The sequence below is a fragment of the Balaenoptera acutorostrata genome, chromosome 1 (assembly GCF_949987535.1).
Source record: "Balaenoptera acutorostrata chromosome 1, mBalAcu1.1, whole genome shotgun sequence".
Taxonomy (NCBI): Eukaryota; Metazoa; Chordata; class Mammalia; order Artiodactyla; family Balaenopteridae; genus Balaenoptera; species Balaenoptera acutorostrata.
Window position 1 is genome coordinate 19195479 of NC_080064.1, and position 22573 is coordinate 19218051.

At 47.5% G+C, this 22573-nt stretch overlaps 1 protein-coding gene across 1 annotated transcript in view; it reads right to left on the reverse strand.

Moving 5' to 3' along the window:
• The window catches only part of STPG1 (sperm tail PG-rich repeat containing 1), a 35134-nt gene that overhangs the window by 5592 nt on the left and 6969 nt on the right, over positions 1–22573 (reverse strand). Inside the window, exons 3-6 of the mRNA XM_057532519.1 lie at positions 20021–20122; positions 15518–15688; positions 10592–10700; positions 6637–6802 (exon numbers count right to left, since the gene is read on the reverse strand). Coding sequence (XP_057388502.1) covers positions 6637–6802; positions 10592–10700; positions 15518–15688; positions 20021–20122 — 548 coding nt within the window. The remainder of the gene's footprint in view (positions 1–6636; positions 6803–10591; positions 10701–15517; positions 15689–20020; positions 20123–22573) is intronic.

Here is a 22573-nt window from a genome sequence, read left to right on the forward strand (position 1 = left end):
CAGGGAGCTGGGCAGCGGGGGTCAGCGTCTCACCAGATTCTTGCTGAGAGTGAGTGAGACAGGTCCCTTACCCTCCCCTCCATCCACATGCCCAGGAGAGGCTTGGCCCCACCAACTCAGCTCCCTGGATCTTCGGACAGTGTCAGCCCCGTGTGCAGCTCTGTGCCAGGCACTCTGGGGGGTCCAGACTGTTCTGTGCTAAGACACAGACCCTGAATGCCCCGGAGGGCTTGACAATCAATCCACTGCCAGTGACAATCATGACCGGTGACAACTTACAGGCTTTGCACTCAGACAGACTTGAGTTTGAATCTCTGCTTCCCCATCCACTAGCTGTGCATCCTTAGAAAAGTCTCTTAATCTCCCTAAGCCTCAGTTTCTTTATCTGTAAAACGGTGGATAATAATACCTGCCTTCCAGGGTTGTTATGAAGATTAACGAGTGCTTTACTGGTACCATTTTTTTTTTTTTAACATGAAATGTTAGAATAGAGGTGAGAGAGACTAATTCCAACTGGGTGAATCCAGAAATCTACCCTAGAAGAGGTAACATTTGCCCTGAAAGGTAAGCAGGAATTCTTCAGGTAGAAAAGGTGGAGATGGGGGCATTTCCCACAGAGGAAACAGCAGGGGCAAAAGCCTGGAAGAGGGACAAGCCGTGCTCCATGGGGCCGGGATTGGGGCACAAGGAGCCAGAGGCTAAGCCCCTGGACCGCCTTCAAGCCTCCTTCCACCCGTGAATTCTGGGTTGTTCACTTGGGTTTCCAACCAAACCCCCTTACAGGCCCTGAGGAGGAGCTAAAGGAAAACTCCTACCAGTGGGCTCTCAATGCAGCCTAACTCCCAGGTCACCTCCCAGAAACACCCAGCACAGGGACTTCCCTGGTGGTCCAGTGGTTAGGACTCCGCGCTTTCACTGCTGTGGCCCCGGGTTCGATCCCTGGTTGGGGAACTAAGATCCCACAGGCTACCCTGTGCGGCCAAAAGAAAAAAAAAGAAGTGACCAGAAATACCCAGCACAGCGTTGTCCAACGACTCCATGCCTTTGCCGTGCTGTTCCTTCTGCCAGGAGCACCTCCTTTCCCTGCCAGCTCTGATTCCCTCTTTGCTTCTCAACCTCCTCCAGGGAAACTCCCCCGGCCACAATCCTCCCCCTTCCCCACCTCCCTTCCTGGGCTCCGTAGAGGAGCACCGGTTTTGGAGTCAGATGAACCTGGATTCCACCCTCTGCTCTACCACCCGGGAGAGTCTGTGTCCCCTGTAAACTCTATGTAACAATCCTGACCCGTGGGAGAGTTGGAAGATGATGCTGTAGAAAGTCTGTGAAAACTCTGAGCAGGGGGAAGCTGGCCCCTCAATACACTGTAGCCATTCTTCTCTTCTCTGCACAAGACACATTACTTTTCTATGCTTTTTACTTGCCTAGCTCTTTAATGCAGGGATGGTGTCTTATCCATCACTGAGGCCCTGGTCCCTATTCCCGAGGACATTTGCCTAACTGCAGAGAGAAGCAGAGGGGTTGAAGCAAGTAGGGGAGCCCAGGCATCTGAACCCCACCTGACAGTTTTATCCTCATCCGGGGCTGGTCCTTCCATGTCATCATGGGGCTGGGCAGATCACTGAGGTCAGACTGAATCAAACCTAGGAAAGCCACAGTGCATTGTAACCAGGGCTTTTATGAGCCTCATCGCCCAGTGTTAAAAGCCAACCTGGTCCTGCCCCGTGGAAAAAAACATCTGTCAAAGGCTCTGAGTTGGCCACAACTGGATTAAGTTGTGTTTGCAGCTTCCAGTGTGAGCTGTTTGCAAATCACCAAAGAATAATGAATGTCTCAGAGGACTCAGCAGGTCACTTGGGGAGGGCATCTGAGACCCTCGGGACACTCCCAGGCACAGATTCACTCTGCCTCAGGGATTCCCAGGGTCGGGAGGGATAAAGGGGCAATTTTTTTCTCATCATTAAAGGGCAGCCGATTGCCTCTGGGGTGGAATGCGGTATCTGTTTAACAGGGTAGTGGGTGACAGATTACAGCTGCTTGGGAAGAAGCATCCCATATCTAATTGAAAATCCCAGGGGAACTTTAGGTGGGTCCAACGTAATTACCCAAATTGGAATGGGGCCGACGGGGCTTGATTCTTCGGCTCTGGCTGTGACAGGACAGCGTGTCTGAGCAAAACCAGTGGTTTAAAAACTCCAGGAAGCAGATCAAGGGTTAGAAAGATGTCAGTGGGTGTTTCACCTCCCTGCTGGCGTGAGTTGGAAGGCAGCACCTAGGAGGAAGTATTCTGATCTCCAAAAGCCCTTCCCCTGACTCACCCTGATCCACTGAGTCATTGCTGTGACGGATGCTGAAGACCTACAGAAGTGAAACGCTGGCTGATAGCCTCCCCCAAAGACCCCCTGGAAGCTGGTAAACCCTCTTAGCTTTTGAGTCAGCAACGTGGCCATAACAAAGAGACACTCTGTGACGTGTTCTTCAGCTGAGGAGCCCAGAAATGGCCACGCCAACAACCCTACAGCCCCTCACAGCATCTGTGCTGCGGGGCCACTCAAGAAACATCAGGTGAGTGCAGAGGGCTCGCTCACACGTTTCGATAAAAGTACAAATCACGCACGTCAAAAGCTTACAGTTTGCCAGACCTGGTGAGTTATGCGGGTCATCTTTTTTTATCCTTGCAAGCCTGTTGTAAAGTGTGCTTGCCCCAACTCCCAGAGGATGAATTTGAATTCCCAGGGAGTTAAGTGACCGCCCCCCGCCGCCCCTACCCCCAGCCTCCCAGGGCTGGTGAGAGGGGAAGGCGGGAGTTTCAGCGGCCTGACTCCCTGCCTGTGCTGATGCCCTCGGTGCCACGGCCTCTGCAGCCGGTTCCCAGCTCAGGAGGCCAGCAGGGGTCGGTAACACAGCACCAGCGACCCCAGCGAGAATTAACATCTCCCCCGGTTCTCCCTGCATCCGGAAGAAAGCAGCACCGAAATATCATTTGTGCAAACTGGAACCCCACCCGTGAACGGAGAGCCACACACTTCCCAGCAAGAGAAACAAGGGCAGGCCCCACATCCTGTCACATGCGTGTGACACCTGGGCAGCCCGTGCTGCCACAAAAGAAACACTGTGGTGATTCTCAGATTCTCCACCACTGCCCCATGCAGCCCCCGGAGATCTGAGTATGATTAGGCTTGATGTGGACAAAGTCTCAGCATATCGATGGGGAGGAAACAACGCAGACCTTCTCCGGAGCCTGACAACCCCAGGATGGGCCCTCAGGTGCTCCTGCCCCTCTCTTCCCTCCAGGGTCACAGGAAAGGAAACAGAATTTGAATTTGAGAGACTGGAGTTTGGATACTCCTTCAATACTATCATATTCGGCTGTATCTTTTCTTTACATTACATCCCTTTCTCCATCATCCCACATAAACAGATGGATGCTATTTTGGAATAAACAACAGCACACTTTAGTTTTATCTCTTTGCGTTTAAATGAAATTACAGATTTCTCAACTTCATCCTTTCCATGTCAACTCAACAATATATACTGGACTTCCTCTGTGGGTCCTGGCTGGCCCCGTGTTCACTGCCTCCGTACGCTCTCCGAAGTGACATGGTGAGCAAAGCTGGGGTCACAGAGTGTGAGAAATGGAAAGATTTCCCCTCTTTTCACACATGGAGAAACAAAGGCCCAGGGAGGCGCTGAGAGCAGCCCCAGACTGCAGAGCCTGCCGCGGAGGCTGGGGCACTGTCCACGCACCAGGGTGAACCCAAGTTTAAGACACTGGGTTTAACAGGTCTCTTTACTGCGGGCCTTCTCAGAGCCTTTAATAAGCTCATGTATACTGTGATGCACCCAGGGGCAGAGGGATTGTACGCAGTGCTTCCTAGGTTTATTAACGGAGGATCCACCAATCACGAAGCATCACAGAGAGCCAGTGCGCCCCAGATACCCCCAGACACACCAGCACTACTGCACTGCTCCCACCAGAAAGCTGGCGCCCTTGGTGGGGGAGTGTGGGGTCATGCAACCTTGGGGCCCACACGATCCGGCGTTTTGTGGCACGTTCCTCTTCCTTGCTCTGGAGTTGTTGCCAGGTGAGCCTGAAGGTATGGATGGTGCTCTGTCCACGTGAGCTCCCCCATAGCCCTCAGCACAGCACCAGAAACCTCCAGGGCCTGCTGACTGACAGATGCAAATGCCATAAAATGAGGTTATTTCAAACCACTGGTCCAAACTCGGATGCAGGCCAAATGACACTGCTCTGGGGAAAGCGGTTAAACACCGAGGGTTCCTCACTCTCCTCTCATCGTTTCCCTGAAGAAGCTTCCAGAGTCAGGGTGGGGGCTTGAGCCTCCATGCCACAAAACAGCTGCATCTGCTATCGTCCTATATCCTCTCTAGGATATAGAATAATAGCTGCTGTGATAAGAGTGAGAGCTATTTTCAAGCACTTTCTCATCTAATCCTCACAGAACCCCCATGAGATAAGGTTCTGGTCCAGGCAAGTGATAAGGTTCTTATCTCCACTTAATACATGGAAACATGGAGGCTCAGGGAGGAGAAGTCTCTGCTAGAGACAGAGCTGTGATTCTCACTCAGGTCTGCTAACCCCAAAGCCCGTCCTCTCTCCCACTCCATTTGGGGGCAGCATAGGGAAAGGTTGTGCGTAGTGGTGCCCAAGCCAACCCGGAGGCAGGAAGTCCCTGACGTTTGGAGAGAGCCTGTTCCTGGAGACTTTCCCGCCCCGGTCCCGAGTCCTGCAGCCTATGAAGGGTCAACCTGCAGAACCCCAGATCCGAAGGGCAGAAGGGACTCAGCGGGTGGACTCCATCTGAGGTCTGAATCCCTTCCCCAGGTCCTGGGTTGGACTCAGCAGGCTCATGTCCTGCGCCTCTCCCTTACCCCTGACCCCTTGCCCTGGGCTGATGGTCCGAGTAGACCCTGTGTTGCCAGCCTCCCCGGGCCACCCAGGCTTCTGACCCCCTGTGGCTATGCGCCCAGCCAGCTGCCTGACCTCTCTGGAGGGTCCCAGGTGGCTATACCCTTAGTCCCAGCCCCGCTGGTCAGCCCTCCCAACAGCCAATCCTGTTGAGAGTGACAGGATGGCTGACCTTAATGGCACTTAGTTCTAGAAGTTCTAGACCCATTTGAGGAATATTAAGCCCTGTGAATTTTTGAGCCTCTGAGGTGAAAGTAACATTAAATGTACAGGAGATTAAAGAAAGTAACACAAATCACCGTCTTTTAAAATTTGTGTTATTGACTCACTATTTGTACCTACTATATCAAATATATTATTAAAATCAGAAAGCAACTTTCAGATAAATTATCCCCACTTTACTTTACAACCAAGGGCAGGCAGGCTCAGAGGGGTTAGCACAGTGCTGATGGTCACACAGCATGAATAGAGCAGAGCTGAGGTTCAAATCTAGCAGGTCTGACCAACTCCAAAAGTCTAGGCTTTTAACCTATCAGTACAAAGCTATGAGAGTTTCACCACTTTCATATATCCTTCCACCCCAGTGGCGATTTTATATTATAAAAATAGAATAATATCAGCACCAGGAGAGTACAGCAACATGGGGAATGTTGGAAGATCCAAACAGTCCTGAGCCTGAGTCCCAGGGGCGTCTCAGGTTAGCTGTGTGGACTTAGCAAGTCTCTCAGCCTCGCTGAGGCCTGGCTTCCTCCTCTATGAAGTAAGAATAATCATTCCTACAGTAGTTGTTATGGGGGCTTCCCCGGTGGTGCAGTGGTTGAGAATCCGCCTGCCAATGCAGGGGACACGGGTTCGAGCCCTGGTCCGGGAAGATTCCACATGTCGCGGAGCAACTAAGCCTGTGCGCCACAACTACTGAGCCTGCGCTCTAGAGCCCATGAGCCACAACTACTGAGCCCGCGCGCCTAGAGCCCTTGCTCTGCAACAAAGAGAGGCCACCGCAATGAGAAGCCCATGCACCGCAACAAAGAGTAGCCCCTGCTCGCCACAACTAGAGAAAGCCCACGTGCAGCAACAAAGACTCAATGCAGCCAAAAATAAAATAAATTAAAAAAATAAATTAAAAAAAAAAAGTTGTTATGATCATTGAAGAAGATGTTAAGTTCCTGGCATGCAGTAGTTACTCAATAAATACTACGTATCCGGGGCTTCCCTGGTGGTGCAGTGGTTAAGAATCCGCCTGCCAATGCAGGGGTCATGAGTTCAACCCCTGGTCCGGGAAGATCCCACATGCCGCGGAGTAACTAAGCCCGTGTGCCACAACTACTGAGCCTGCACTCTAGAGCCCGCAAGCCACAGCTACTGAGCCTGTGAGCCACAACTACTGAAGCCCGCACGCCTAGAGCCCGTGCTCCACAACAAGAGAAGCCACTGCAGTGAGAAGCCCATGCACAGCAAGGAAGAGTAGCCCCCGCTTGCCACAACTAAAGAAAGCCTGCGTGCAGCAACGAAGACACACACACATGCAAAAAAAAATACTACGTATTCAACAAGTATTTCTTGAGCACCTGCTATGTGTCAGCAAGGGCCCCAGGAGAGCAACTCGGCCTCTGTCTGCCAAGCTGTGACACCCCTTCTTTTTCTCCCCAGGTTCGGGTCCTTCCCCAGAACCACCTTCCAGAAGAAACATCAGGTTGGTCAGGACTCACCGGATAAGAGGCTTTTTCTGAGCTTCGGTGTGACCTTTCGGGTTGTAATAACCAGGTCCTGGGCCTGTCGACGTCAGTGTTAATCCACGGCCAGTTTTTGATTTAAAACAAGACATTAATATCTTCGGCGACTGCTTCACAAGGGATTCGTTGACATTATAGTGCCCTGAGCAGAAAGAAATTTTAACACAGAATAAAGAACTCCTCTCAAATAAATAAAAAGCAGTAAGAATACATTTAATGACTATAAGGCAGTATCACTCCAGGATGGTCAAGTAGAAGGGGCCTGGAATAACTGAAAATAACGCTCACCATTTAGAGAACATGTGTCTGTGCATCACATATGTAGCTCATTTAATCCTCACGGCAGCCCTGCAAGGTGGGTATTAGCACCTCCATTCTAAACATGAGGAAATAGACTCAGAGATATTCAGGAATTTGCCAAAGGACATTCATCTAACCAGGGCCTAAGCCCAGCTTCCTCCTCCATAAACTAAGGATAATAACTCTTCTAACAACTGGGAGGCTATGGTAGAAAAAGAACATTTTAAGTTCCTGGCACATGGTAGCTGTTTAGTAACTATTATGCAATCAACAAATATTTATTGAGCACCTACTATGTGGACCCAGAACCACCTTTCTCCAAGGTCCATGCTTTCCCACCATGCCTTGTCTCAAGAAACTGTCAGAATATAAGTGATTTGGTTGTGCACAAAGCTTTAAGGAAGAAGAGAATGATCTGAGCTGGGGTAAAGAGGGAGCAGTCTCACCCTAAATAATAAGTAACCCTGTAAATGGGGGCAGGCATTTTGGGGTGCAAAGCGGCAGTACTAGGCAAAGGCCTTCAAGATGCTGCACACTTTGATCCTGGCTTCCTATTACTTGGAAATTAAGGAAATTATTCAACCTAATGGAAAAGCTCTAAGCCTAAAGATGTACACAACAGCAGTAGCTACAGTGTGAGAAACGATGAATAGCCCAAAGGTCCAAGTACAAGGGCACAGTTATGGGAAAACAGCCTAATCTGGTGGAATATCAGCCCTGAGGGTGGTAAGTGCAAAGGCCATGAAGCCTATGGCAATGTTCTCGAAAATAAAGGTGAGCGAGAAAAGTAAAATAGAGCCTAACAGTCTATACTGTATATACTGTGATATCAATGTGCAAATGGATACATGTGAATAAAAATAGGTGGGAACCCAGAAAAGTGGGAAAAACTATATTAATGGTGGTATTGTGGGTGGGAAAAGTATTTCAAATTTTCTAAACACTGTAAAGTTAATTTTTAAAAAAATAAAATCGACTTTTTCATTGCAAAAGCACTGAAAACAACAATATGGGACATATTAGCAAGATTTTACTTAAATGGTAATACTCAATGATGGCAAAGGTGAGGGAAAGCATATTTCTCATAGAAGCAGGAGGATAAATTATCTCTGTGCTGAAGGGCAATTTGGTCACAAATATCAAAAACCTTAAATATTTTACATACCTTTTGACTTAGCAACTTCACATTAGGCAATTTATGTAAGGAAATAATCTTGATTGTACACAAGTTGTGAGCTATAAGGATGTTTGCTCCCACTCTATTTATATGAGTGATCCATTTAAAACAATCTAAATGCCAGCAAGAGGGCATTTGTTCCTTAACTGATGGTACCACCAGATAATGGAATACTATGCATCCATTAACAAAAGATGTTCTAGGAGGATTTTTAATAACATGAAAAGATGGTCCCAACATATGCTTAAGTCAAAAAAAAAAAAACAAAAAACAGATGTCCAGTCAGCAGCATTTATAATACTGGTATATATCTCTCAAATTATCTTTCTGGGTTTTTTACATATACATATACTTATTTTTTATTTTTATTCCCCCTACCAAAAAAAATAGTTTAAAGCAATGCTTGATTATAAAAATGTTAAAAAGCAGAAGCAAGGGGGAAAGGCATTCATGCTCCCACGGCCCGGAATAAACCAGGGTTGAACTCTGTGCTGTATTTACCCTGGTCTTTCCATCGTGCACTGGATGCTGTCTCATGGTGTTGGGCCCACAGCGTGGATTCCATTGTGTCACCCACGTTTTTCAAGTGACACTTTACCGTAGTTGTTTCCCCATGTTCTAATAACTTTTTTTTTTTTAAGGAGAAATAGAGAGGAAGACGTTGGGGAAGTGCTTGGCCTTGTGTTTGATGCAGCCAGACTTTAGAAAATCCAGCCAGCCAATGTGTAAAGGTGAGCATTTTGCTCAGAACTGAAGGCAGACCAGACCCGGCCCTCAGCCCCTGAGCCCGGGGAACTCTGAGAGGGCGGAACACAGCAGGGATGCCAAGCATGGCTCCACATCTGGTTTCTTCCCACAACGGGGAGAAGCAGAAACCACAGCATTTTTCTGAGAGGTCAAAGCAGATTGCTTCTCTCAGAGAAGCAGATTCCCCAGGCTGTGGCCCCTGGCAAATTTGGGGGATGTGGGGAGAGTTCTGAAGGCACCAGGCATCGAGCTGGATGTAGGGGGGCCTGGATTCAAATCCAGCAGTGGGACCCTGGACTAGTCACCTGCTTTCTATATGTCATTTTTGCTTGTAAAGTGGGAATATAATAATATTAATAATAACCCACACTCTCTGAGCACATATGTGCCAGGCAACGCTCCATGGAGTTTTGAAAGCTCCTGGCACACAGTAGGAGCTTAAAAGATGCTGGTGCTCACCTCTCCCCTTCCTGCTGTGGTACAAGGGGCCCCTCGGGACCCTCCCAGAGGGAGGAGCTGCCCACTTCCCCAGGCTCTCTGGTGGAACCTCTGGCCAAACCCCAGGGATGCTGGCTTTGTTCTCCTGTATAAACAAACAAGGTGGGGTTTTGCCTGTGGTGATGCAAGGCAGGGAGCTTTAGCCAGGCTTAGCCTCCTAATTAGGGCTGGTTTTGTTATTCAGCCTCAGACTGATCTTCTCAACTTCAATCTGGATTTGCTGAAATCTGACATGCGCTGCGATTTTGTCCACACCCCCATCTGAGAAGCATGATTGCAGAGGTAAACCCTCCCTGCTCCTCCTCTGGGCTCTGGGGCCCAGAGCTCCCTCGGGGGTCTTCTGGACCTGTTTGGGAAGGTCTAGTCTAACCAGTGCTCCTGGAGTATGGACTGCTATGTCACCAGACCCCTCTGGAAAATTTTCACTAAGGCTGGTGCGGGGAGGAGGTCTGAGGGCACAGAACAGGTGCAATGCCTTTCCCCAGCCCAGCGGGGAAAACATCTGCAGGTGAACCCTTGTGTGATCCTGAATCCCGGAGGCTTCAGAAGTCACTCTGGGATGACGGGGTTAAAAGGTTCCTCAGTCAGACACCTCTGGGCTTAGGCCTGCCATTTATTAGCTGTGTGACGCTGAGCAAGTTGCTTCAACTCTCTGGACCTCCATTTCCTCACCTGAAACACAGGACTGAGAGTGTGGCCCTATGAGGACAGATGTGTGAGGACCGCGTGGAAAAACTTAGCACTGAGTAGGTGCTCTGTGAACAGAGCTATTTCCCATCATTTGATGATAGATGATGAAGCCGCTTTGTAGGCATGGGAGGAAAGGAATATTGCAGCCGAGTGTCCAAGGATCAAGACGTATTGTGTGCCCCACCTCCCCCCAGCGCCTGGGATGGCCCCTGGGGTATGCGCACGGGCACACTTCTGGCATGAGAAGCCCCTCCCCAGCTGGCTGCCCAAAGCAGGTGTGCTGGGTCTGGAAGGCAGGCCAATGTGATAGGCCGCCCCAGGGTCCATTTCCAGAGCCGGCCGTTCTTCCCCTGAATGGGAAGCCAGTCTTCTCCTCTTTGTACAATACCTGCCTGCACCCCCTCTTCCCCCAATGCCTAACTCCTTCCAAAGAGACTCCCTGTGAAGGAATGGGTGCCCTGATGATCAGATCTGGTACAGGAAGCCTTAGGTCAAGGCCAGTGAGAGGCAGCTGCTTACCTGGGGCAGGTCCTGTTTTAGTAATAGTGAAAAGTCCTCTCTGGGTTTTGGACATGAACCCGGCTCGGGCACAAACGTTGTTTGTCTGTTTGCAGCAAGAGACAGAGGCCTGGGGGAGAAAATAAGCACGGTGTGCTCAGTGTCTTGCCTTTCTTTGTCCTTGTTGTTGTGTCTGGACGAGGGGCACTTTGGGGTAAAAAAAAAAAAAAACAAATTTAAACGTGTCTTCAGAAAATGAGCGGACGTGAGTGGAAAAGGTCACACTGGCTGTGCCTTCACCTTCACCCCAGCTGGAGTGGGGGAAGAGTTTGTCATCGCCAGCCAGTGTCTGGTGACCCAACACAACACAGAGGACGGTGCCCTGAACCAGCCGGCGGACCTGACTTCTGGGCTCTCTCCCCGCACACAGGGCAGGACATCCTGCTCAAACGGATTAATTTCTCTGAATTTGAGTTTTCTCATCTGTAACATGGATCAGATAATCCCTGCTCGACTAGAGGCAGAGTGCTGTTGGGTTGGGGGTAGGGGACAGCCGGTCAACACAAATCATCTGTTTTTTTTTAAAAAGTGTGTAACGTTACACAGGCAAATTATTTTCTCTACGATTTTCATTCTTTTCGGAACACTTAGTCCTGCATATCCCCACCCTGATTCCTCACTGCTCAAATAATCCTTCTATACGTGCGGGATTTAGGACATACAAAGAAATTGTGTAACTTAAGATTATGGTCAGATTTGTAAGCACTGTCTTGACTTTTCTGGGCTGACCAGAAATTTAGAATTTTGGTTGACCCAGGCAATATACATTAGAGAGTGTCCAGTGAGTTCAGAACTCTAAAAATAATTTTGGGAAAAAAAAAAAAAAAGAACCCTGAGATCATTCTTATGATGAATCATAAATATTTTAAAAGCTAATTTGCAGTCAGTCTCCTGTATTCATTAGATAAAAGATGCAATAAAAATTGTGCCTGCAATGGCTGGAATATTTACTGAACGAGTGAAACTATTTGCTGGGGCCAGGATGGCTTGATTTTCTGTGCTACTCCTTTGTCAAAAAAAACGTTTCTCGAGAAATGCAGATGGCATTTTGATTTTGTGTTGACAAAGGCGGAGGAATTTAGTTTTTCCCAGGGTCCTAACGGCCAGACTGCCTGCAGAGAGGGCAAACAAAAAGATCAGATGGACCAGGCTAATTACTGGACACGGGGAGAAGAGCCAGGATGCCAGAGAGGAAGTAATAACAGGTACCAAGGGACAGGCTTCCAATAGAGAAGCGGGGGATCGCAGTAAGCAAAGGTAGAGAGGTCTCGACAGCCTCAAAGCACAGTGTGGCTAACAGGATTACCGCATTTCTGCTCCTCGCCAGTTGACTCAACCATTGTTCTCCAGGTCTGAAAAAAGTCTCCTGTAGACAAAACACTACTTCAGCTTTATTCCTCGCCCAGACAGAAAAGCAACAGAAAAAGGGGGCATTTTTGTATACACTGAGTGTGTGTGTCGCTGGAAGATTTCACCATTAGACTAAGAAGAGTCAGCTCCACTGGCAGGTTAAAAAAGAATGAAGCAGATTTATTGTATTGCCATGGGAAAAAACAAATCCCAGATATAATTAAGTAGAAAATGCACGCGTACCGTGGACAGCATAATCCCAAAACCAAGGGAAGGACCAAGGGAGGAAGAGAATATGAACAATATTGCCCCTGGTTTTTGATGTTTGTTTGCAGAGCAGAATGATGAGGGACTTCCACTTTCTGGCTCATGGGTTCCTGTGATGTTCGAAGATATTTTATGATGAGGATGTATTATTTTCAGAGCCACATTAACACAATAATGAACAAAAACCATGCAAACTAAAATTGATCTGGTGGCAGAGTCCTGACGTGGGGAATGGTCATTTCTTGATTAACAAAGGAAGTTATTCCTTTGGAGTCATAAACATTTATTGCATGATTACTGCATGCCAGGACCTGAGCTGGGCCTCGGAGATAGGAAGCCAGGGTGAAGGAGCAGTGCGCTGGGGAGGTGAAGGCGTGAAGCACTAACACTACAGTGCCCTTCAGCGGCCCCCGGGAGGACGCAGAGGGGGCGCTCACACGGAGACAGCCTGCACTTGGGTCTGTCTCCCAAGGAACCCGGCCCTCTCTCAGGAATGGCAACGGCGCAATGGCCAAGCACCTTCATTTTCACTTGCCTGGACCAGACCTTGACCTCTCTTTTGTTAGCATGACAGCTTCCTAACTGGTTTTTCAAAATCCACCCTTAACCCACACTGCAGTCCGTTCTCCACACAGCAACTGGAGGGGTCTCTTTTTAAAAGGTACATCAGAAGACATCACTCCACACCCCCTATCCTCCTCAAGGAGGGCTTCCCAGCACACAGAGAACAAAATACGAACTCCCTCCTAGGGTCTTTAGGGCCTTGCGTGAACTGGTCCCTGCCTATCTGTCTGGCCTCTCCTCATCCCCTCTCCCCCGAGGCCCCCTAGTTCATTCTACTTTAGATACTTTGGGTTTTTTTGGCTGCGCCACGCGTCTTACAGGATCTTAGTTCCCTGACCAGGGATTGAACAGGGGCCCACGGCAGTGAAAGCGCCGAGTCCTAACCACTGGACCACCAGGGAACTCCCTCTAGCTACCTTCTTACAGTTCCCCACGGGCTAAGGTGTTTGCTGTCCCAGGACCTTTGCACATGCTGTTCCCCCAACTCTGGCTCTTCCCTCAATCCTTGAGTCTCAGTCTGAGGACCTTCTCTGACCACCCAGTCTAAAGTACATGGTATTGCCAACCTCCACACCCCACACATACTCTCTTTCTCAGGCTCTAACTGTTTGTCTCCCTCAGAACTGGTCACAGGAATCATTTTGTTTGTCTGTCTCCTAGTTCTCATCTTGAGTTCCCCACTGGAATCTAAGCTGTATCACTGGTCTGGCACAGAGCAGCCACAGGACTTACGAAGGGAAGCCCGGCAGGGCTGGAACATGGGGACTCTGCTCACTCCCCAGCTTTATACCTCGGCGCCCACCCGTGCTCACCGATGTGGGAACAGTCCCTTCAAGCTGGGTAACTTTGGGCAAGTCCTTTCCCCTCTCTGAGCCTCAGCTTCCTCTTCTGTAAATTGAGAATAAGAGAATCCACTTCCTGGGTTCTTGTGAGTATGAAATAAGTGAATACACGACTCTCGGAACAGCATATATTGGGCTTCCCTGGCGGCGCAGTGGTTGAGGGTCTGCCTGCCAATGCAGGGGATGTGGGTTCGAGCCCTGGTCTGGGAAGATCCTACAGGCCACGGAACAACTAGGCCCGTGAGCCACAACTGCTGAGCCTGCGCGTCTGGAGCCTGTGCTCCGCAACACAGATAGTGAGAGGCCCGCGCACCGCGATGAAGAGTGGCCCCCCACTTGCCACAACTGGAGAAAGCCCTCGCACAGAAACGAAGACCCAACACAGCCAAAAATAAATTAATTAATTAATTTTTTAAAAAAAGAACAGCACATAGGCCATGAAAAGTGCCTCATCATATCATCATCATTCTTATTTTCAGGCTCTGATTACCCTAGGAGAAGAGTATCTAGAGCTATACTACCCCAAACAGTAGCCACTGGCCACATGTAGCTATTGAGCTCTGCAAACATGGCTGGTCCACATTCAGGTGTGCTGCAAGTATAAAATATACACTGAATTTTAAGGACTTAATAGGAGGGAAAGAATGTAAAACATCTAATTAATAATTTTTATATTGATTAGATATTGCAATATCTTGAATATATTGGGTTAAATCGAATATTTAATTAAAACTAATTTCACCTGTTTCTTTTTACTTTTAAATGTAGCTACTAGGAAAACTTAAATGACGTATGTGGCTCTGGTTATACTGATATTCCTTTTGGACCGTGCTGGCCTAGCAGGCACTTATATTGCTTTGAACATGTTATAATTGATTGGATTCATCGTAGAAGGTAGGCAGGATCTTTGTAGTAAGAAAAATAAATATTATTTATAAATATTATAAAAGAAAAAGGAAATTTAAAACGAAGTATTCTAAGACCAAAATATTCTTAAATATGGCGTAATAATATTACTACCTTATGTACAATTCACGTCTTAGGTATTTCAGAGTGCTTTCACATTTGTAGTCTCATATGCTTCTTATAATAACCCTGTAGGGCAAGTATAATTAATTCCCTTTTACAATTGAAACTCAAGAGGTAACAGGGCTTCCCTAAAGACAGTTGTACCAGTTTTCATGTATTGTAGAGTCCTCGTGCACCAGATATTGTGCTAGGTGAGCACTCAGCCTAGACTATCTCATTTAATGTTTGCATTAACACCATGGAGTAGACATATACCCCCACTTTACAGATCAATAAACTGAGTCCTGAAAGGTTAAGAGACTTGCCCAAAGCCATACACAGTTAGAAAATGGCAGAGTCGAGATTTGAAGCTGAGTCTGTCTCTTACCTGTTAACCACACCATTCTGCCTCATTGACTACAAAGTGATGGGAAATGGCGAACCACTGCTGTTAAAAAACCCGATTTTCTGATATGGAAAGACAGAAGTTTATTTTCCCTGTAAGAATATAATAGTGCCTGCAGATAAAGTGGTACGTAATATAATCATTGTTACAGATGAGAAAACCGTCCCAGAAAGCTTATGTGATAGGAATAATTGCAGTAAGTATTTTCCTCGGCAGTGGTCTTCCCACTGTTCCATACTGACCTCTGTGTTGCCCACATTTTTCTCTGGGTTCTGCAAATTCCCTATGAGAGTTTTGCCCAGCCTCGTGTAGCCATTGGGTAGTCAGCAAATGCTAACTGGCTTACCAATTGCAGTAAATGCTATTCCCCAAAGCTCCCCCCTTCCTTTCTTTTATTTTAGTAAACCATTCATTCAATATATACTTAAGAAGCATAGGCAGTGTTCTTACATTGTAATGGTTTGGTGCGGGAGTTTCAAATTTGAGAACTTTCGCGAAGCTTGGCAACTGGAACATGCTGGAACACGAATTACTGAAGTCTTTCTTCGAAACAAAACGTGATGGTATAGTGTACGCGTTAGCTGCGGGGTATTTAGAGACGACGGTGTCCAATCGGGCACACTGTGAGGAGAAAGTCAAAGGAATCCACATCATCACATATCTTATGGCTCCGAAGGACAGATGTCAAAAAGACGGTGCCCAGCACCAGGTCTAAAAACATTTTATAAAAGGTGAAACCCTGGCAGGGAACAATGATAAAATGACCTTGGGCTTTGAGAATTTGCTCTTGGAAAATGCAAGTTCAGACCTGTGTTAACTTCTGTAAACTAACTCTAATTATTCATCTTATGTTTGGGACTTGGCAAAGATAATTCTTCCATAAAAGCATTTCCACCCAATCTCATTTCAGGCCACTTATACTTGACTCATCAGCTGGTGGGTGATTTATATGATGGGACGCTTTAGACTTGCTTCTTCCAACCTTGGTTTTCCTTTGAGTAAAACCCTCACTTTTTGTTTCTAAGTTTAAATAATCCAGATTTCCTAAATAACAAGTTTGCTTCTAACCTCTTGAAGGTACAAGGCTCCATAGGGCTTGCCTCCCACCCACACCTCCTATCCACCACCTAATCACTGATTTCATAAAACTCTACGATATTTTTGCTGTTTCAACAGAAACCAATCCTACTCCTTCCAGGAAGCCATGATAAACTATTTTCAGTTAAAAAAACAAACAGAATCAATGTTTGCCAAATGAACAGGGACAAAAGCTATAAAAACTAGGCGATAACATCACCTTACCCTGGGATAGTATGGCAAGTATTGAAGTCTGATAAGACAACAACAAAAAAATTTCATTATTTTATGGTTAAAAGCTTGAGAACATTGCCCTGGCTTTCCTCCACTTGACAGGGGTCAACAAACAAGCACAGAAAGTGGGGGAGGTGGGGGAAGGCATTAGCCCCTCGCCCGACTTCACTCTGTCCAAGGCGGCAATGGTTCTCACCATCTGGTTCATGGACCACCAGTAATGTGGGTGGATGTACCACCAGAAGCAGGCGTGTTCGTTCCAGAGTCTCAGCTGGCCTGAGTCCAACCTGGGTTCGAGTCCCAGCTCCACCTCCTCCTAACTGCAAGGATTCATTGATGTTCCCAGAAGTAAGGTCACCCCAGCCTTGGACTCACTTTACCTTTGCATTTGGGGCAATAGTTAACCCAGTACTTTGCAGGGGGTGTTGCACTGGATCCTCATGACAACCCTGGGTCGAGGATATTATGATTATCCCCACTTTACAGATGAGGACACTGAACTTCCTCAGCTAGCGAAGCGTTGGAACCAACATGCTCGCCTCCATGAGAGGATACGGATCACATACCCATTCCGAAGAAGAATGAACCAAGAGGAGTCCCAGCAATGTGTTCGCATCTACAAGATGAACAGCTGATAAATGCCTGTGGGAGGTGTTAGTTCTGGAAGAATCACTACCCGAAATCTGCTGTGCCCAACAGGGCAGACACACCTCTGCTCTTTCCTTCTAACTTCCACAGAAGAAGGGTGGCAAGGTCAGACCTTCCTTGGTGCTGCCATTTGTAGCGTGTCTATCCTGAGTCACCCAACAGAGTGGGCAAAGCGTGTTCTTCTAAAGCGCTAGTTCCCAAAGTGTGTTCCTCGGCCTTCCAGGTCTGTGAGATAAGGTTGTGTTGGTGGTAGCGGCAGCAGGGAGAGAGTTCCAGGGTCAAATAAATTTGAGAAGTTTCACACCCTGTTCCCATTTTGAAGATTCATAACACACGTTGGTGTAGTAAATGCTCTGGGAAGGACTGCAATAAAGAAACCTCTCTAGCTTTGGGTTTTTTTCTTTTAAAAAAAGACTGGGACTTCGTTGCAGCATGCAGGGACTTAGTTGCAGCATGCAGGATCTTCATTGTGGCATGTTTAGTTGCAGTGTGTAAGCTCTTAGTTGCAGCACGTGGACTCCTTAGTTGCAGCATGCATGTGGGATCCAGTTCCTGGACCAGGGATTGAACCCAGGCCCCTTGCATTGGGAGTGCGGAGTCTTACCCACTGGACTACCAGGGAAGTCCCCTGTCTAGCTTTGTTTAAACAGCCTTTCCCAACCTTCCTCCATCATAGAATCTTCTGGCTTAAGATACCTGCTAACATACTCTTTGGGAAAAACCATTCTAAAAAATTCCTATTCGAGGCAAAGTTTCATAAAGCATTGCAGTAGAATTAGTCTGAGTCTAGCCGAAGTTGGCAGTCACTCACCAACCCTCCCCGCCCCTTGGCTTTCTTTTCATTGCCAGGCCTCTGGTCTCCAATTTGGCCACATGCTGGCATTTATGAACCTCTCTCCAGCTCTTCCAGAGCCACTGCTGCCACCACACAAATACAGAAAGGCTATGGACACCTCCTCCCACCTGCCCCATTTAACTTCCTAGTCCGTCCGGTGAATAATTCTGGAGCAAAGCTTTGGAATACAGTCGTGAAGCTCTTCAGATGATTTGAATTTAGGCGGATGACAGGTCCTCTCAGAAGGCTGGGTGCTGTCGCTCCAATAGTCATCAGGAAGCTTTTAAAACGTGTTGACCCACAGAGTCTTTTGGTCAGCCTCACCCAGAGAGGCACGCTCCTGCTGGCCGTACTAGCTCCAGTAAGGCAGACCTTTCTCTGATGGGGACTACTTTTAATTCCCTCAGGGAATTGGGATCCAGAAACAAGAGGCACTGAATGTGAAAGGCAGCAAAAGAAGGGGCGGAGGAATGAAATTCTCATCCAATTTGGGAAAGAACTAGGCGAGATGTGGGGATCTCCTGACAGACTTCCACCAACCACTTAAGGTCCCTTCCCAAGGATATAGGAACTTATGTGTTTGTAAACATAAATAGAAACCCCCATGTCCATCACAGCGGGGAGAGGAAGACTGAACAACTCATCTTCTGCCTTCTTTTGGGTTTGGTCTGAATTTTTTAAAGACCTGATTAGATCCTGTCACGCACAGAGCTTCCCTTGGACCCCTTCTTCTCCAGACGGCCCAGCCTTGTCATTTGGAAAGTTACTACATGTAAAGCCTGGCAGGTAATTGATGGTGCGCTCGGAGTCAGTGCCTTCCCTGGCACCAGGCAAGAATGGGCAGTGCCACTATTTGGCAACGTCTCAGAGAGAAAACCTAGGTGCTGCAGGAAGTCTTGTTTGTGACTCAGGTGGTGACAATCATAACATTCAACATGTTTATAATGCTCTGCAGTTTCAAAGACTGTTTTACTCATTGCAACGTCAATTTGCCCATCGCCTCCAGGGAGTCTCCACTCGATGAGGCAACTGGGACACGGAGGGTGACGTGCTTGAGGTCACATCGAGAACCCACAGCTGAGTCAAGATTGGGTCTTAAGTCCTGTCTCCTGTGCCAGGCCATCGTGAGATGGCACTTCTTTTGCAGATCGCTTTGGAGTCTCTTTACTCTCAGGGCTTGGGACAGAAGGAGAAGTAGAGGCGTGGTTATTCTGTGAACTCACTGGGGGCATGTGCAGCTTCAACGTCTTTGTTAACAAGGAGTTAACTCCAAAGTCGGTTTTCTCCTTGAGTATTCAACCCTGCCAAGCTTGAATTCCAATAAGTGGCTGCATTCAGTGTGTCTTAAATGGTCTCTTTGTGTGTGGTTTTTAAAAAAAAAAAAAAAAATCAATTCCAGTGTCAGGTATCGTAATACATTTTTGCAAGAGATTATTATAACTTTTAAAGGGACAGACGGCATATGTGTTTTGTTAATGCTGGAGTTTGGGTTTGCTTTCTTTTTCACTTTCCTCCCTCAGCTAGTCTTACCCTACTTTGACCCTTTCCCCTTGTTATATCTATTTTTCTTGCCAACTGATAGATGTTCAAATAAAGACTATCCTTGCCCAGGTCTGGTCAGAGACACTGGAACTTCATTTAGCTACTTGACGGTTGTAGCCTTCCACAAAGATAAAGATCTACATCTTACAAAGGAGAGAAATGGGGAGGAGAGGAATATCACTAAATTACCGGCCTGCTGCCTGTTTTCTTTTTGGTCCCATCAGATTTCTCAGTAACTCGAATAACCCAGTTAGATTAAGCAGTGTAAAAAGTCCTATTAGGGCAAGATGTATAATAATAACTTTTTTCCTGGTTTGCCTAAAAATCTCAAGAAAACATTTGTTAAGTCCATTCCACACTGACAAAATTGGTTTTGAATGATCAGGTTCTGAATATTCTTCTAGCTTCTCTTCCCACTCTGGCAACACGTAGCAGTTGGGAAAAAAATTCCTTAAAGACATAGGCTCCAGTTTACCTGCATGAAATTTGAGGAGGCAATTACTCTCCTAATTAGAACCACGGACCTTTGGAGAGAAGGGACCAGTTGTCCAATGTATGATTATGCAATGAATGAAGGAAAGTACCGAGCAGTTAATGTTCAGAGAAGGGGTTCTCACCACAGAGGGAAAAGTACACGTCCCTTTCTTAGACAACGACACACTGTCAAACACAGGCGACTGGTGAATGACGTTGTAGAACCCAGGACCTGGGATATCATCCTGAAAGGGAAGAGAACGTAGTGTCATTGGGATACTTTCAATTCCATGGTGCTTTTCTGCAAGCTTTACATCCATTAACACTAAGCCTTACTGTGATCCTCTGGGACAGGCAGGGATGCCACCTCGTGGATGACAGCCCGGCTCCACCAGTTCCTGACCTGCCCAGCCACCATCTCAGTCAGCAAGCGCTGGGGCTGGAATTCCAACCCGGCTCTGGGACCCCCCAGGGCCCTTGCTCTTTCCACTGTGCTGTACTGCATTCCAGGAGAATGCTGTTGTTTCTGTGTGCCATTAGAGATATGAGCAGAAAATGCAATCCTGAGTGCGGCAGCAGCTGTGCAGTGTGTGTGTGCAGTGTGTGTGTCAGTGTGGGTTGACTGGGTTCACCAAACCCACGGCGAGGGAAGGGTGACCGATTTCATGTTCACCACACCCCACCTGACTCAGCTTCCTCCCTAGCCTTTCAGAAGAGAAACCAGGGAGTGTTTCTGTTTATAAAGCAAAATGAAACAAAAACAACCTTCATCCCAAACAAGACCATTTCTAACTCTCAGACAAAAAGAGGCGGGTTCATGGGGCTCAAGTCCTAAGTGATGCAGGTACGTTAGAGAGAAACAAACAAAAGCTTGATTTCTAAGCTCATTTCTGCCGTCGCAGTTAATTGGGCTTGCGTCTCATTTCCCATGCTAGTTGCCAGGGAGAAGTAAATGTTGACAGAAGTTGGCCAGGCAAGTGACATGAAATGATAAGGGTGCCCCACCGTCTCGAGAGTTTACTGGGTGCCTCCTTGGTGCCAAGAGCTTTTCAAAGGTTGTCTCGTTTAATCCCCCGGTGAGAAAGTGATGCTCCCATTTTATAGATGGAGACACTGAGGCACGTAGAGATGAACTTGCCCAAGGTCCCACTGCTGTCAGTGGCAGCACCTGAATTCAGTGCTACATGATGGTGTACACAAGCCTTTTGCAGTGGGGCTATTATCAGGTCCATTTTAAGGAAAGCGAAGCCTGCAGATGTTGGGGCTGCAGCTAGTAAATGGTGAAGTGCAGATTTAAACCCAGGCAGCCTGACTCCAGAGCTTGCTACCTCCAAGATCTGCCACCCAGGCTCCTCCTGTCCCCACCATCCCTACTACCTTCCTCAGAGCAGAGAGAGAGCTCAAGGCACCATCAGGGCCTTCAAGGACTCTCCAGTGTGGCCCAAGCAGTGTGTGATTATGGTTTAATATAAGGGCTATTAACAGGTTCTTCTGTGCTGAATTTTAAATGCAGTGAGCCTTTGAGCCTTGCAGGTGGGGGCAGGGGAGCTGATTCCTGCCTTGTAGGTGATGATGGTCCCTGGTAGACAGAGGGGGAGCTGACTACCAGGAGAGTGAGGCAGGCTGCAGGAGATGCAGCCCAACCAGAAGAACCCTAGCATGTGGGTGCGATTTGAGGTGCTACAGGAAGGAACAAGAAAGAGGTTTTTCTAGGGGGCTGTTTGCAGGACTGGCATATGTTTATTAATGGTCACTGCATGCCGGGCACTGTTCTGAGTACTTTATACACACTAGCTCATTTAATCCCCATTTTAAAGATGAGAAGACAGGGCCCAAAGGGATAAGGACCAAGGTCACGCAGCAAGTAACAGAGCCAGAATTTGAACCCAGGCAGTGTGAGGACAGTCTACTCTTGACCACTAAGCCAAACTAACTCTCAGACGAGTGCAGGATAAAAGGAAAAACAATCCCACTGAGTTTTGAATTAGGATTCTAGCATCAATGCTGCTACTAGTTAAGTAACCTTGATCTAGTCACCTCTCTAGACCTCAGTTTCCTCATGTGTAAATCGAAGGTGTTGCACTAAATGCCTTCGGGCACTTTTAGCTTCCAGAGTCCCTACAGTGAGGGAAAGCTGAAGCAGGAAATGTAACTGCGACTCTTCTAGGTTTAAAGAATGAACAGTCTTGGACATCTCCAGCCCCCAGTCTACTGCCACACTCCCAACACCAGCATCAGCCCACAGGAATTTTCTGGGCACCTATATGTGTCTGAGGATCTAGGGTTGCCAGATAAGACACAAGCCTGCTCCATCCCACCCTGCCCAGTTCAATGTGAATTTCAGATAAACAACAAAAAGCTATTTTAGTATAAGTAGGTCCCAATCAATATTTGGGATATACTTATACTAAAGTAGTTTGTTATTTATCTGAAATTCTTTTTTTTTAAGGGGTTGGAAGGAAGGCATGATCTTCTTTTTTTTAAATTAATTAATTAATTAATTAATTAATTAATTAATTAATTTATGGCTGTGTTGGGTCTTCGTTTCTGTGCGAGGGCTTTCTCTAGTTGCGGCAAGCGGGGGCCACTCCATCGCGGTGCGTGGGCCTCTCACTATCGCGGCCTCTCTTGTTGCGGGGCACAGGCTCCAGATGCGCAGGCTCAGTAATTGTGGCCCACGGGCCTAGTTGCTCTGC